Below are 16569 nucleotides of genomic sequence, written 5' to 3' on the forward strand. Positions count from 1 at the left end.
CTTTAACCCAAACAGCCCTCCATCAGGGTTCGACCTGCCTCAAAAAATATGGACCTCACTAAATAGGGTTCGCACCAACATGGTTGGTGCGGAGCTTCCTTATTTACTAGGGGAATAAGACCAAACTCATCTTGTGACTGTGATGAGGATAACTAAACTATACAACATATCACATTTCACTGTCCTCACAGGGCCTACATAGGACCAGTAACTGACTTTATAACAGTTTCTACAGGTGCTGCTGATTGGCTGTCGAACTTAGGCATTCAATTTTAATTTTATGCTTATTTGAATATTTTTATATGTATATATGACTACAGTGTCACTTCAAGCTATTGTATTCTTTTAAGCATTTTGTTGTCTTGTATGTGGTGGCATATGCATGTGTTCTTCTTAGCCAAATGCTAAATAAATAAGGTAATTATCTCTCAGAAGCTGTATGAATTCAATTCCGTATCTTTTCTTCCTTCCAATCATAGATTGGAAGGAAGAAAAGACCCCCCCCCTCCAGCTATATATTTGGTACTGCTGACAAACTTCCTTCTCATTCTCACACCAGATATGTCCTTAAAGCACTATTTCCCATGATGCTGCTGCTGCTCCTCTACTTCTGTGGTTTCAATTCTTCTGCAATCATCAACAATGCCCTCCCATTCTCTCTTTCAGACAATATCTCTTACAATCTATCCCTGTAACTATTCTCCAACCAAATGTCATTAATGCTTACAATTTGTAGCCATGTCCCAAACTCTCCTCCCTTATTCATGATGCTTTTGAAATTAGTATAATGTCTTGCACAGTATGTGTTACATGGTTTCCATGACTCTCCATTCTCATACTGATCCATGTGTTTTCCAGACAACTAACTCCAAATCCATTCAAGTGAAGGCCATCAGTCCTTAATACTGATTTCACTCTATGCATTTACAAACTATACACCATTCTTTTTATAAACTGACTCTGTTGTCCGGGGCTGTTTCCACTCATTCCTATCATAGAGCAGCAAATCTTTATACTCTTATTGATCAATGCTTATTTCAGTAATCTTCACATCTTTTCTAATTCCATACTTGTTACCTTTCAAACCATTCATACCCATCAAAACTATCAACTCTTTCACTTTTTTCTTAACATTCTAACAAAATCACTGACCTCTAATATTTATTTCAGAAACACTCAATATGTAATGAAGTACTTACTTCATTTCAGTGCAATATCAAGTACACTCCTGTCAATGGATGCACCACATTATACTGTTTCCTATCTCTTCCCTTGAATCTCTCCTTTCTCTGTCTTCTCTGCAGCCCTACTCATCAGATATTTCTCCATTCTACTGAGATCATGACCTATCCTGTATATAACTGTATAAGCAACTATTTCTTTCATTACTGTCTCAACACTCTCATCTACAACTGTTTCATTGATGTCACCCTTATTCAAACTTGCATTCATATGAATTGCCTTTTGTTTACCTTCATGAACTACTGCAAATACATTCCCACCTTCATGCTCCTCAAACTTGTATTTTCAGGTATTCTGTCATTATCATTCAACTATGCTACTTCATTCCCAATACAATCTGCATCTTTTGCATTCTCTTTCAATATGACACACTCTTTCACTAATTTTGCTTTTCACACTGCTAACAAACATCTAACAGTTACATATAAACTTCCCACACAATAACTTGGCTGCTAATACCTTTACACCTTTGAACTATTATTATATTTTACTTATTTATTTATATATATTATTATACTTTGTATATTTGTACAAACTTGAAATATCCTAATCAATGAAGGGGTCTTAAGGGTCAAAGCAATATAACTGAGAGGAGCCCTCCACATAGCCTTTAAAGGAATGCGGAGAACCAACCAGGGCTTCTGACATAATGTCCAATTCGCACCTTCTCGTGGTGCACCCTGTTGGGTGGCTACCTGGATACTGAACGAATGAGGATGGGCTGGCAATTTGGGATTTAGCCGACCAAATTGTATTTTTATTGGTTAAACCAAAATAAAAAATGATGGTACAACATGACAAAATTTCATGCCGGCTGGGGCGTCGCCCAGTTAAACAAGGACCCCGTTGTTTTCGCCAGGGAACCAGGGCGAACAGCGAAAAGTCAGCTACTGGAACAAATCTGAAAGCACACCCCAACTCAACATCACCAGAGTTAAAGATCGGTACTATCAACATAAGAAGCCTGAATGGCAAAGAAATGGAGCTAGCAGAGGAATTAGATAAGTACCAGATCGACATAATAAGGGTGACTGAAACAAAAAAGACAAAAACTGGTGAGATCTTTCTGAGCAATAAATACAAAATGATAACATAAAAAAATGTGCACAAATTCACATGGAGAGAAGAGGCAAGGAATAAAAAAAGTCTCAATGATTATGTTATTGTTGATAGTGATGTTTTCTCCCTGGTGCAGGACACCAGAGTGCACAGAGGATTTGAATTTGGAAGTGATCGCTATTTAGTCTTGAGCAGGATAAAACTGAATTTCATATTGAAAAGAATAACATGTAAGAAAGTTTTAAAGTAAATAAAAGTTGAGCAGCTCGCAGATATGAACTCTAGACTAAAATACACAAAGATTATTGAAGAAAAAATGAAAGCATTTGAGAACAGCAACCAAACCTTGGAGATTCAGTGGCAAGCCTTGAAGAAAACACTGATTGATTCAGCCAGAGAGGCATGTGGTGAGGTTGTCTGCAAGGATAGAAAAATCAGAACTTCATGGTGGACACAGGAAGTTAAAGAGGAAGTGAAGGAAAAGAAGAAAGCATATGAAAAGTTCCTGGCAAATAAGTCAGCTTGTGCTCTTTGAGAATACAGAGACAAATGTAAGAAAGCTAAACACTGTGTAAAACTAGCTAAACAAAAGTCATGGGAGGACTATTCTTAAGGCAGGAGTAGATGATATTAGCAGGAAGAAATGATGATATTAGACCAGAAATGCTGAAGTATGGTGGTATAAAAGTCTTTTACAGTGGTGGCACTGCATAGTTCAGAAAGCCTGGACAGAGGAACGAATTCCCGATGATTGGAGTAGAGCTCTAATAGTACCTATATATAAAAAGGGAAATAAAACTGAATGTGAGAATTATAGAGGTATTTCCCTACTGAGTATTCCTGGCAAGATTTATGCAAGTATACTTGAGAAACGGTTGGGAAAAATTTTGGAAGAAAAGCTTGGTGAAGAACAAGCTGGATTCAGGCCAAATAGAGGCTGTCAAGATCAGCTCTTCACTTTATGACAAATAGTTGAGAAAGCATGGGAATATTACAAAGATCTATATTTAAGTTTTGTCGATCTGGAAAAGTCATATGACAAGGTGCCAAGAGAGAAGTTATTCAATACGCTAAAGTTATATGGTGTCAATGGGCATTATATCAAGCAATACTTAATGTTTATTTGAGTTGTAAGTCAGCAGTTAGAATTGAAGGAAGTACAGGAAGATGGTTTAATGTTAAATTTGGGGCAAGACAAAGATGTACATTATCCCCTCTGTTATTCATTATCTATATGGATCACATTATGAAGGAATGTATTATTAAACATGATATCAAAATTGGAGATGTTAATGTCAGCTTTTTGCTTTATGCGTACGATGTTTTACTTCTAAATAAATCCGCTACAAGTCTGCAAGATTCCCTGACTAAATTGAATAACTCTTGTAATAGATATGGTATGGAGGTCCGCAATAAAAAGACAAAGACAATGAAAACAGGCAGAATCGTTGAAAATGTCAACTGCATTGTGAACAGAGAACCTGTGGTACAAGTAAAACATTTCAGCTACTTAGGATCAATTTTTAGTGAAGAAGGTAAATTAAACATGAAAATAGACAACAGAATCAATAAAGCTGGTATGGTAGAAAGTCAATTGAATAAATTCATATGGAATAAGAGAGAAATTAATCGGAACACTAAATTAGCTGCATACAAGACAGTGTTCAAACCAGTTTTAACTTATGGATCTGAGAGCTGGGTCAGAAGTAAAACACTTGACCAAAGACTAGAGACTGCAGATATTGGAGTTCTGAGAAAGATTAGAGGCGTGAACAGATGGCATCAATGGCAACATCGTATTAAAAATGAGGATATTAGGAAAGAACTTGACATTGTCAGCATCCAGGAATGCGTTAGGAGAGCTAATCTCAGGTGGTCACTTAAATAGAATGGGTAAGGAAAGATTAGCAAAACAAGTGTTCTCTGCCAGGTTGCAGGAAAACGACCCAGATATAGGTGGATTGACAGAGAACAAAGTGCCTTAGATGAAAGAAATATAATATCTGATAATGTTGGAGTCCTGAGAAGTAACAGGCTGATTTGGAGGAAAATTGTAGATAGGAAGTTAGCAATGATGTAAATTTTTCATGTAGTACTATCATATCCTGTACACCCCTTGAGGGTACATGGCAGGAATTTGATGATGATGATGATGAAGGGATCAGCATATTATCTAACACCTATGTAAGTGTACATTGAACTAATTATATCTGATTAGAATAAGATGCAAGTTCCAATAAAAGTAAGTAGGCAACTTTTAATTCTTAAATATTTCACTAGTAATATTAGCTACAAGGGGATTTCAAAAGTACTGACTATGCATGTATAGTGCTTGAAGTATATCTTGTTTTTATTCTTATTAAAGCTATATTTTTCATGGTTATCATGTATACAATGGATAAGTTTTAACAAGTTTGTTAAAGCAATAAAATAACATGTTGAAATCACATTTTTGTCACACAAAAATGTGATTTCTATGAAATTCACTGGTGATTACAAGGTTTATATGGTGAAGCAACTGTATAAATGTGAATACTGTATACCACTAATCATTAAAAAAAAAAAAAAAAAAAATGACATCGATGACTGATTCCGGAGTTGGCAGTCAACAACTGTAAGTGATGATTTTCATAAAAAGAAAGTTGAACAGTTACTCAGTGAAAATTGATATCTAAATCAGAGATCACTATCATCAAAATCGAATATTAAATCTGAACAAGTCAAACAATCATTATGGAACTGAGCTACAATAAAGTGTTAACAAACTAGATGCTGTCAGTTGCCTAGCAAATTGCATCCTGGTTTAATCCTTTATCCAACTGTATGCAAACAAAGTTTGTGCATAAAATATCTTCACAACTAGGCTACTTTTGCTGGTTTTGATCTTCTTATTGCTGATTTTCATGTCAAATTTATTACAGCTGCCATTCAATTTAGTTAGAGAATCCTGGAGACTTGCACTGGTGTTTAAGAGTACATCACCCACATAAAACAAAGAGCTAAATTTAATATCTCTAATTCTAATATCAGGTTTAATGCCACTTTCTTTCATAATGTGATCCATGTAGATGATGAATAAGCATAGAGATAATGTGCATCCTTGTCTTACACCTGATTTTGCTTCAAACCATCTTGCTATATTTCCTTCAATTTTTAACTGCTGACTTACAACTTAAATATAGACTATGTATTGCCATGTATAACATTCCATTTATCTCATATAATTGCAGTATTTTGAAAAGCTTTTCTCTATGCATCTTGTCATACACCTTTTCCAGATCTACAAAACTAAAGTACAGCACCTTGAATTTGTTGCAAAGTGAGAATCTGATCATGGCAACCTTTATTTGGTCTGAACCCAGCATTTTTTCTCAACCACTTTTCGAGTATGCTAGCATAAATCTTACCTGGAACATTTAGTAGAGAAATTCCTCTGTAATACGCACATTTAGATTTATTCCCTTTTCTACAGATGGGAACTATTAGTGCTTTACTCCAATAATCTGGAATTCAACCTTCTGACCAGGCCCTCTGAATTATGCAACGTAGTCACTGCAAAACTTTTATACCTCCATATTTGAGCTGTAAAGTATGTTCATGTAAAAAAACATAAAAGTAATTATGGATTGCAAAGATGAATGAAGAGTAAAAGAGACTGTGTGTATGTATGTGTGTGAAGAGAGGGTATTTGAAAAAAAAAGGGAAGAGAATGAATAAGAAAGTAACCAAAAAGAAAATAAAGGGGTAAGTATTAATAATGGTAGTAATGAAAGTAGAGTATACTTAGAGGAAAGTTGATAATAATGCAAAATGAAATACCACATGTGTAGACAGGACGATACTGAATGGAGAATTAAAACTGAACATCTATATATGCACATAACTAATATGAAAGAGAGAGAAGTAACTAGCAAGATGAAAAAAGTATCTAAAGATGATCATGTGGCATTGTATGGGAGGTTTGATCATTAGAGATAAAATGAATAATAAGGTTCAATAAAACATGTTTTAGAGACATAATGAGAAAAATAACTGAGGCTCAGCAAGAAAGAAATGAACAGACATTAGAGTAAGTGGTGGTGGATGTGGGCACAAATGGCTTGGAAAGTGAAAAAACAAATGTTATAAGCAATTTGATGAAGTTGCCATGGGAGGTCAAGAATATCAGAATACTTGGAAAAGTGGTTATCACGTTACTAGGTACATGACAACAGTGAGCTAAGAAGAGTAGCAGGATAACAAATGTATGGCAGCTGAACTATGTGAACCAAAGGATAATTTTTATATATGGAATGAATTTGAAGGATAGTTGGAATGGTTTAATACATTAACTGCCGCAATACTAAGCGCCTCCGTAGCGCAATTGGAAGAACGACGGTACATTGCGCCCTTCGATTGGAATAGGCCTAAGTTCGATTCTCGTCGCGACGGAAGGAATCTTTATCTGGTCGATTTCAATCGAAGGTGAGTTAGCCGATCTCATATGGAGGTAGCAGGGTTTTTTCTCCCGGAAACTCGGGTTTTTCATCCCGCATACATACAAATCGGCCCATCAGAACACACGCAATTTACAGACAAAAATTACTAGTTGTGGTTGTGTTGGAAGTGGGCGGTAGATGGCGTTGATGGAGATGATTCGTAGTAGAGGTTAGGTGTAGAGAGAATTGTAGATGTCCTCCCACGATGAGTCTTCGGACTCCTTGGAGGTATCAGGAATAATAATAATAATAATAATAATAATAATAATAATTTTTTTCCTATCTTCACAGGCCACTGGGAATAATAACAAGTTAACATGTGAAACAGATACGTATCACATGGCTCTAGCAGAAAGTGTATGTGTGAGGCATACTTGTTGCACACGGCAGTCAAAGTGTTAAAGTAGATGAGCTACAGTTTAATGGGTTTGGTGTTGGATATTAGGTTAGAGTGCTGTTTAAGATGGGTGAAAAACATGAGAAGCAGATTACAGAAGGATAGAATGGGCATACTAGGATGGGAGAATTATTAACACGTTCGCTGCCACGCTACTTTGGCATGGTCTGTTCCCCTACGCCGAGCAGTTTTCCTTCTTCAAGGTCAGTACGATAATCTCGTTACCGGAGGTAAACGTCCTATGAGTATACTCGTAGTTGGCTTGTACGGAGCATATACGGTCTATGAGAATACACAGTTTTGATGCTAGCCCCACAAGCCAAGCATTTTGGCTTCTTCAAGGTCACTACAATAATCTCGTTCCCGGCGGTAAGCGTCCTATGAGTATACTCGTAGCTGGCTTGTGAAGCAGGTTCACCTACTACGAGTATACTCGTAGCTGGCTTGTGAAGCAGGTTCACCTACTACGAGTATACTCGTAGTTGGCAGCGAACATGTTAATGAAAGAGCAACATTACAGAACATACGAGCATCACTGTTGTTTTCTGGAATTAAAGCTGATGACTAAAGGCTATGAGGCCACCTGCTATGCCCAATAGTAGACTGTATTAGCTCCAATTTACTATCTCTCTTGTCATCTTTAGAATCTCACTGTCCATATCAGCTCTTAAATCAAAAACACTCTTGACATCAAAGAGAAAATAAAAAATCTACATCTGTCTGATAATGAGATTATGGTTTCTTTTGATGTTGTCTCATTATTCAACAGCATATCACTACAAGATACGCCTTCAGTTTTTATAATCTGATTTCCCAGAAGACACTGTCAACCCATTTAAATATACCTTCAACACAGGCTTTTTATGGCATAATAAGTTGCCCAAACTGGGTAATCCTAACTTAACAGCCTTAACTGATTGTTTTATGGAGCATCTAGAAACAGAACTCTTTGACACCATATTCCCTCAGCCTCATATAATATGGTTATGTTTCGTTAATGATATATTTGCAGTCTGGTCCAAACTGAGTCAGAATTACTTCAGTCCCTAGAGAAAATAAACTCCTCATACTCCTGTATTAAGTTCACTACTGAATATGAATCCAATAACCAACTACACTTTTTGGATACCATAATAATTTGTAATCCCGCAGGTCATGTTAAATTTTTAGTTTATTTGGAGCCAACCTTTACTGGTTGGCTTCCAATACCCATCACAAAAAATTAGCATTATCAAGAGTCTTGTACATAGAGCTCATAAAATCTGCTCTTCTGATCCACTTTTGTTAGATGAACTGAATAAAATTAAAAGCAATCTGATATGTAATGGATAAAACTAAACTACCATTCCAAAAATTATTGATAATAATCATCCTTCTACCAGGCTACAATCCAATGTGAAAAGAATTTCAATTTCCTGCCTTAAAGGAACCTCAGAACAAATAGCGAGGATTCTTCATAAATTCAATCTATACACTTCCTTCCTCTCATCAACAAAGGATACATTACTACCTCCTTCCTTACCAGGTGTCTATCAAGTAGTCCGATCATGTCATCTTTCCTATTTTGACTGACTGGCCATTATGTATATTATAATAGACTGGCCATTCTGCCTTGATCAGAATTGAAGAACTTCAAGACAATATTAAAGTTTTGGAATTTGACAAGTCTGGCCTTGTTTCTCATGCTATCAACACTAGGCACAGAGTTATTGGAAACCAGACAAACCTTCATTCCAGATTTCAAAAGATGTACAATGAATTCTAGACAGGCATCACAATGCAAATATTATGAAGACTATAGCATTGCTGCTATGCTAAGACATTGGCCAGACCAAACTTGGACTATCTATGCAAATTTAGTCACCTAGTTTTTGCCGTGATATGGAAAATCCTGGAATGTGGATTATGGGAAAAGGTTGAAGAAATGTAAATTGCAACAGAATTTAGTGGATAGGCAGAAAAGAAATGATGTGATAGAAACATTGAACTTGGTGACAGGATTAATGCAGAAGGGATTATACATAAAGCAAAGAGAGAGAAAGAAAATGCATTCCAAAGTTGTGTAAAGGCTTGGTGAAGAGGAGAGTGAGAACTTTTTTTTTTTATGGAGACTGGTGGGTGAGTGGAATGAATTATTGGAATGTGTTATGAATACTAGTGTGAATCCATTTAAGGTTCAACAGGACAGATATGTTGTTTGCTGAATGCGACAATGAGTCTGTTGACTCCATGGAAGTTTGATATAAAAGTAAATAATAATAAATTAGGTAAATTAAAGTGTAATCACATTATAAAAAAAATATTATACCAAATACTGATACAGACCATCAATATATATCAATTCAGTTGTGAACAGTAGCTTTTTATGTGTTTCTTCAGCTACTCCCTAAAAAAAAAGAGGTAGGAAAACCATTTTAAATTTATGCTGATATAATTAAAAAAATTATAAGAATTTTTCATTTTCTATTCTTATTCATAACAACCTTTTACAATGAAATTACTTTTCTGCTACAACATGGATTGTTTGTGATAATTGACAAAGAAGCATATAATAAATTTAGTTTAATCCTTTATCCAAGTGTGTGCAAACAAAGTTTGCGCCTGAAAGTATCTTCAGGACTGGGGTAAAGTGGTACAACACCGGGCGACTGCTTGCAAAGGTGGAGCAAGCTACCAACACTCCTATCTCAGTATCTCCCATAATGCAAAACACATCTCCTTGCGGATATGTATAATGTTATACATTAAGGGAAGGGCCACTACCCAGACTAGTTTCGACCTTTATTGAGGTCTCTTCAGTGGGAGCCAGGCCCAAGTGGAGATACCAAGGTTCTTAAAGTTCTTAAAAGAACTGGGAGATGGACTGAGTCCTTGACTCTTTATCCCGTCATCTGAATGAAGAAAATCTGTGTGGATGGAGTGTTATTGAGCTAAAAAGCTCTAGTCATGGCTGAGTAACGGCAATAGCCGGGCCTCAGTTAAAACTTCATTGGCTACAGCATTGCCATTTGTTACCCTGGAAGTCCTAAAAAGAACTTTCTTTTTGGCAGCTAATATATGCCGCCAGAGATACCAAGGCAGAAGCATTAGCAAGGTCATCTCCTCCTATAGGAGCTGCCAAACGGTGTGCCACCTTTTTATTAAATTACTCTGGATTTAGAGAAAGATGTTGAAAGTTTATTTTTCACTTGGTGAGACTATAATAAATTTAGTTTAATCCTTTATCCAAGTGTGTGCAAACAAAGTTTGCACCTGAAAGTATCTTCAGGACTGGGGTAAAGTGGTACAACACCAAGTGAAAAATAAACTTTCAACATCTTTCTCTAAATCCAGAGTAATTTAATAAAAAGGTGGCACACCGTTTGGCAGCTCCTATAGGAGGAGATGACCTTGCTAATGCTTCTGCCTTGGTATCTCCACTTGGGCCTGGCTCCCACTGAAGAGACCTCAATAAAGGTCAAAACTAGTCTGGGTAGTGGCCCTTCCCTTAATGCATAACATTATACATATCTGCAAGGAGATGTGTTTTGCATTATGGGAGATACTGAGATAGGAGTGTTGGTAGCTTGCTCCACCTTTGTAAGGAGTTTCCCGGTGTTGTACCACTTTACCCCAGTCCTGAAGATACTTTCAGGCGCAAGCTTTGTTTGCACACACTTGGATAAAGGATTAAACTAAATTTATTATAGTCTCACGAAGTGAAAAATAAACTTTTGACAAAGAAGCAACAATACCAAGATAAAGATATACTGTCTCTCTCATTTGCATGAGTTTTTGAGACCAAACTATGCTTTAGTTTTCAATAAAGGGATTATTTTGAATATATCAAATAAATTTGAAGGCTTGAAGTGGCCTCCAGACCAGGGTTTCCACATTATGTAAAAAAAATGAAATATATTAATAAATAAATAAATAAATAATAATAAAATATAGCTTATATTTGTATAAAATCTTTTACTGTTTGCAAGTTTTCCTCTTTTCTGTTTCTTTCACACATGAAAGAAATCGGCATGCCCTTAGGATGAAACTAGTAATCAATAAAAAACTAGAAGTAATTTTATGCTTACCTCATTCTGACTTTAAATTAACAAGTAAAGAGGTTGATATATTTGGAAAGGATAACCAAGTTTTAATAGAAAAACTAAAACAAGAAATATGAAAAATACAAAAAGCCAAAATGGTTTTTTTAACATAAAACAAATATGAGTACTAACAGAAAAGTCAATAAAAATATCTTCTTCTTGGCTTCCTGCATTATGCAATTGTTTGCCTGTAATGATTTCAAGGGTTTAAAAAGTCTTGTGCCCATCTCCTCTGGGTCTTCCTCTTGATTGGTGTCTCTTTGGTTTATATTTCCAAGCAATATTTGGCCATTTGTCCTCATTCATTCTTTCTTTCTATAGCTGTGATGTCGTGTTATGTTATTATGGATAAATGTTTTCTTATTTCTTATCTTGTGCATTATTTTATAGCTTGCGAGCAGTCTTAGGAACTTAATTTCTGCAGCTTCCACTTGTCTTTCATCTCGTTCTCCCCAAGTCCATGTTTCACTGCCATATTTCAGAATTGGTTTGGCTATTATTTTATATAGTTTTATTTGGGTTGTTCTATTACTGAAGTGTCTATTCAAAGTTCCAATGACTGCCAGGAATTTTTGCTTTTTATATGCAATGTCGATTTCTCCATTGGGGCTTATGTAATTTTCTAGATATTTAAATTTGTTCACTTGTTCTATTGTTTTGTTGTGGATGACTGGTTTGCATCTTTTAATTTCTTTACCTTGAAATGTTACTGATTTCGTTTTATTTATTGAGAGATTTTCATGTCATACTGTTCTATTGTTTTGTTCAATACGTGTAGATTTTTCTGTAATTGGTCTTCATTTTCAACAAAAATAACTTGATCGTCAGCATACAAAAGGCTGGTTAAGTCTTTATTTCCTATGATTTTGTTTTTCCTCCATTCGCTTGAAATTTTTTCCATATATAAATATATATTATTCAAAATTAAGTGGATATTGAATACCATATTATTTCTTAGACAAAATAAGAAACTCAAAGATACGAAATCTAATCTAAGAGTTTCATGCCGAACATAGAAAACTATATAAAGATTAGCGAGTCCAAGTGTAAGCCAACACCTGGCAGTGCAATGCTAGGGCGACTCGCAGCAAAGGTGGAGTAAGCTCCGATCACCATTCTTAGTATTTTCCTATAATGTAAAACACAGCTCCTAGGAGATGTATTACTGTTCTACTTTATGAGAGAAGGTCACTACCCAGACCAGTTTCGACCTTTTTTGAGGTCTCATCAGTGAGTAGGTAGACCTGGATGTAATACTAAGGTTTCAATGGTCAGAACTTATATCTTTACTGTACGAGTTGCCAAAAAGGTACACAAATACAATTACTGAAATAAGACCCAACAGGCTTCACTTCAGCAAAGTAAAATTATTCAACATTAAGTGGATATTGAATACCGCATTATTTCTTAGCCGAATAAGAAACTCAAAGATAGAAAATCTAATCTAAGAGTTTCATGCCGAATATAGAAAACTATATAAAGATCGGCAAGTCCAAGCGTAAGTTAACTGCAATGCTAAGGTGACTCGTAGTAAAGGTGGAGTAAGCTCTGATCACTGTTCTTAGTATTTTCCCATAATGTAAAACACAGCTCCTAGGAGATGTATTACTGTTCTACATTATGAGAGAAGGCCACTACCCAGACCGGTTTCGACCTTTTTTCAGTGAGTAGATAGACCTAGATGTAATACTAAGGTTTCAATGGTGAGATATACTGAAGAGTATTGGTGATAATCCACTTCCTTGAATGAGACTTATATTGGTTTTAATCTTTTCGGTTGTTTCATTATTAATTTTAATTTTAACATAACTTTCTTTCATTATATTCACTATTGCTTTTGTGGTTTGAGGTGGAGCTTTCAATTCATATAATATATTGATTAATTTTGTTCTGTTGATTTGATCATATGCTTTCTCATAATCTAGGAAGGCCATATATGTTGGCAGGTTAAATTCTATTCTTTTTTCTATAATTTGTTTGAGTATAAATGTGGGATCTGTGCAGGTTCTTCCTTTCCTAAAGCCGCATAGTTCTTCTCCATTAATTTCCTCAGTCCATGGTGTTAATTTACTTTTAATTATATCTAGATATATTTTATAGCATGTATTTAATAAGGATATTCCTCTGTAGTTTCCACAATCCTTTCTGTTTCCTTTTTTGAATGTGTTTAAGACTATTGCTGCCATCCATTCTTGTTGGATGTTTCCTTCTTCCCATATTCTATTTAGAAATTTAATTAATCATAATTGAAATGGTTTAGAGCTGTATTTGTATAGCTCTGAATTTATTCCATCTTCTCCTGTAGCTTTTCAATTTTTTAGTTTTTCCAATATTTTCTTTAGATCATTTAACTGTATTGGTTCTTCATTTGTTTCTTGACTTATTACTTGTTTTATTTCAATTTGATTATTATTGTTTAGAAGCTGTATTGTTTCTAAATTGTATTTCCCGTACTCACTAAAGTGAGCCCTACCTCAAGGGCGCACTTTAGTGAGTACGGGCATGGCAAACCCGAGGTACCTGATGCTGGACTATGCCTTACTTCATGTAATATATATCTGTTATATTATTCTATAGACTGGTCCCTCCTCTTCTTTCTTTGCTTCTTTCTCCTCTCCTTGCTCCTTCCCCCTGATGCTATTAGAGTATTCGAGGGCTAGGGGTGAGTCTTTCCTATCTTGCTAAGTCATTTCGTCTTATGCAGCCACCGAAGGAGGCAAGCTAGCCTCAATAAGTGCCGGTCCCAAGCCCGGATAAATGCGAAGGTTGATGTCAGGAAGGGCATCCGGTCGGAAAACTTCAGTGCCAACTCAAACTATGATTATGAGTCAAAGAGAAAATGATATAAGGGCTAGGGCGTACCCCTTAAGCGATGCGCAGCCACATCGCCCTACAGCTGCGAGAAGTGGATGAGGGCTACTGTATCAAGGGTGGGTGCAGTTAAAGAAGCGAGCCCAGCAGGTGGAGAGGATGTTGCGAGTGGGTGAATGTTGGAAGCATGACTGGAAGGGGAAGAGAGGTGGCAGACATGATGAGGATGAGGAAGTTGGACATTTTGTGTGTGCAGGAGACAAGGTGGAAAGGCAAAGGAACTGGGAGATGGATATAAATTGTTCTACTCTGGAGCGAATAACGAGGGAAGAAATGGTGTAGGAATTGTGGTGTGTGACAGAATGAAGGGTGAAGTACTGGACGTGGGTAGAAGGCACGACATGATCATGCGAATGAAATTGGGTCTTGGAGAAGAGCGGGTGGTCATATTATGTGTATATGCCCCGCAAGTTGGTTGTACAGCAGAGGAAAAAGATGAGTTCTGGAACGTGTTAGATGAAGAAATGAAGGAATTGGAAGAAAATGAGATGGTGATTGTTGGAGGAGACTTGAACGGGCACATAGGAAGACAGAATAGAGACTGTGAAAGGGTGCATGGTGGCCATGGAGTGGGAATGATGAACCAGGAAGGAGAGAGGGTTGTGGACTTTGCAGTAGTGTTTGATCTGGCAATTGTGAACTCATTTTTCTACAAGAGGGAAGAACATTTGATAACATTTAGGAGTGGTAACAACAGCTCACAAATTGACTACATTTTGACTAGAAGAAAACATCTTAAGGTTGTGACAAATTGTAAAGTAATTCCAACAGATCAAGTAGCACAACAACACCGACTGCTGTACGCAGACTTTAAAATAAGATCGAAGATAAAAACTTCTGGATGCCATGGGATGAAGACAATTAAGTGGTTTCGCTTAAAAGTGGAGAGTGTGAGGAATCGTTTTAGGGAGAGGGTGTTAGAGAGGATTTCGGATGGACTGGAAAGTGTACAAGATTGGTGGAAACATAATTCAAAAGTAATCCTGAGCTGTGCTATCGAGGTGCTTGGTGAGACATCTGGAAAGATTAGAGAGCAGAAGGAGGTTAGTGGTGGAATAATGATGTACAAGCAGCAGTGACAGCTAAGAGGAAGGGAAAGCAGAAGTGGGATGAGTCAAGAGTGGAAGAGGGCAGAGAGGTGTACAAAGAGAAAAAGCAAGAAGCCAAGAGAGTTGTGGCACAGGCGAAGGCCATGGCATATCAAGATCTGTACGATCAATTAGAAACAAAGGAAGGACAGAGAAAAATTTATCAACTAGCGAAATGTAGAAATAAAGCAGCAAAGGACATCTTACATGTGAGGCAGATCAAAGATGCTGAAGGAAGAGTATTATGGAGGGATGTGGACATAAGAAACAGATGGAAAATATACTTTGAGGGACTTTTGAATGAGGAAAATGCAAGGACTCACAGAGGAGATGGGCAGCCTTCTGAGGGGATGGTGCAGAACATCAGTAAAATGGAAGTGACGGAGGCCATGAAGAGGATGAGGAATGGAAAATCGGTGGGCCCCGACAGAATTCCAGTGGAGGCATGGAAGGCACTGGGTTTGAAAGTCTGCCAACAGCAAAATATACCCGAGGAATGGAGGGAGAGTACTCTTGTTCCCATCTACAAGGGTAAAAGGGATGCACAAGACTGTAAAAATTACAGAGGAATAAAGTTGATGTCCCACACAATGAAGATCCTAGAAAGGATTCTTGATGGTAGATTGAGGAAGGAGGTGGAGATTGCAAAGGAACAATTTGGCTTCATGCCTGGTAGATCAACAACAGATGCTATCTTTGGGTTACGACAGATGATGGAAAAATATCAAGAGAAACAAAGGGAGCTACATCTGGTATTTATTGATCTGGAGAAAGCATACGATAGAGTGCCAAGGCAAGAAGTCTGGAAGTGTCTGAGGGAGAAGAAGGTGCCAGAGAAATATGTCAGGTTGGTGCGGGAAATGTACAGAAATACGAAGACAAGTGTTCGGACCTGTTTGGGACAGACAGAAAGTTTTCAAGTAACAGTTGGCTTGCATCAAGGGTCAGCATTAAGTCTGTTTCTGTTTAATATTGTGATGGAGGTGGTAACAGAGGAGGTGAGAGAACATGCGCCTTGGACAATGTTGTATGCAGATGACATCTTGCTGTGTGTAGATTCAAGAGAAGAAGTGGGAACTAAACTGGAAAGATGGAGAAAAGTACTGGAAGAAAGAGGTATGAGAATGAGCAGAAGTAAGACAGAGTATATGTGTTGCGCAGTGGGCGGCAGCGGCCAGGAGACAGATCTGGAGCTGGAAGGAAATGTCATCAGGAAGGTGAGAGACTTTAGATACTTAGGTTCAACAGTGGAAGAAGATGGAGGAGCTGAGAAGGAAGTGGGATGCAGGATACAAGTGGGTTGGAGGAACTGGAGGGAGATGGCTGGAGTGTTACGCGATAAGAGGGTGCCG

At 37.0% G+C, this 16569-nt stretch overlaps 1 protein-coding gene across 2 annotated transcripts in view; it reads right to left on the bottom strand.

The window, feature by feature from the left end:
• Positions 1-16569, bottom strand: part of Ctu2 (Cytosolic thiouridylase subunit 2) — a 170379-nt gene that overhangs the window by 120959 nt on the left and 32851 nt on the right. For both annotated transcript variants that reach the window (XM_090398131.1, XM_090398130.1), the window contains exon 4: positions 9502-9562. In XM_090398131.1, coding sequence (XP_090254257.1) covers positions 9502-9562 — 61 coding nt within the window. The remainder of the gene's footprint in view (positions 1-9501; positions 9563-16569) is intronic.

Source organism: Typopeltis vanoorti, chromosome 9, assembly GCF_054136105.1.
Source record: "Typopeltis vanoorti isolate ZY-2024b chromosome 9, IOZ_Tvanoo_1.0, whole genome shotgun sequence".
Lineage (NCBI taxonomy): Eukaryota > Metazoa > Arthropoda > Arachnida > Uropygi > Thelyphonidae > Typopeltis > Typopeltis vanoorti.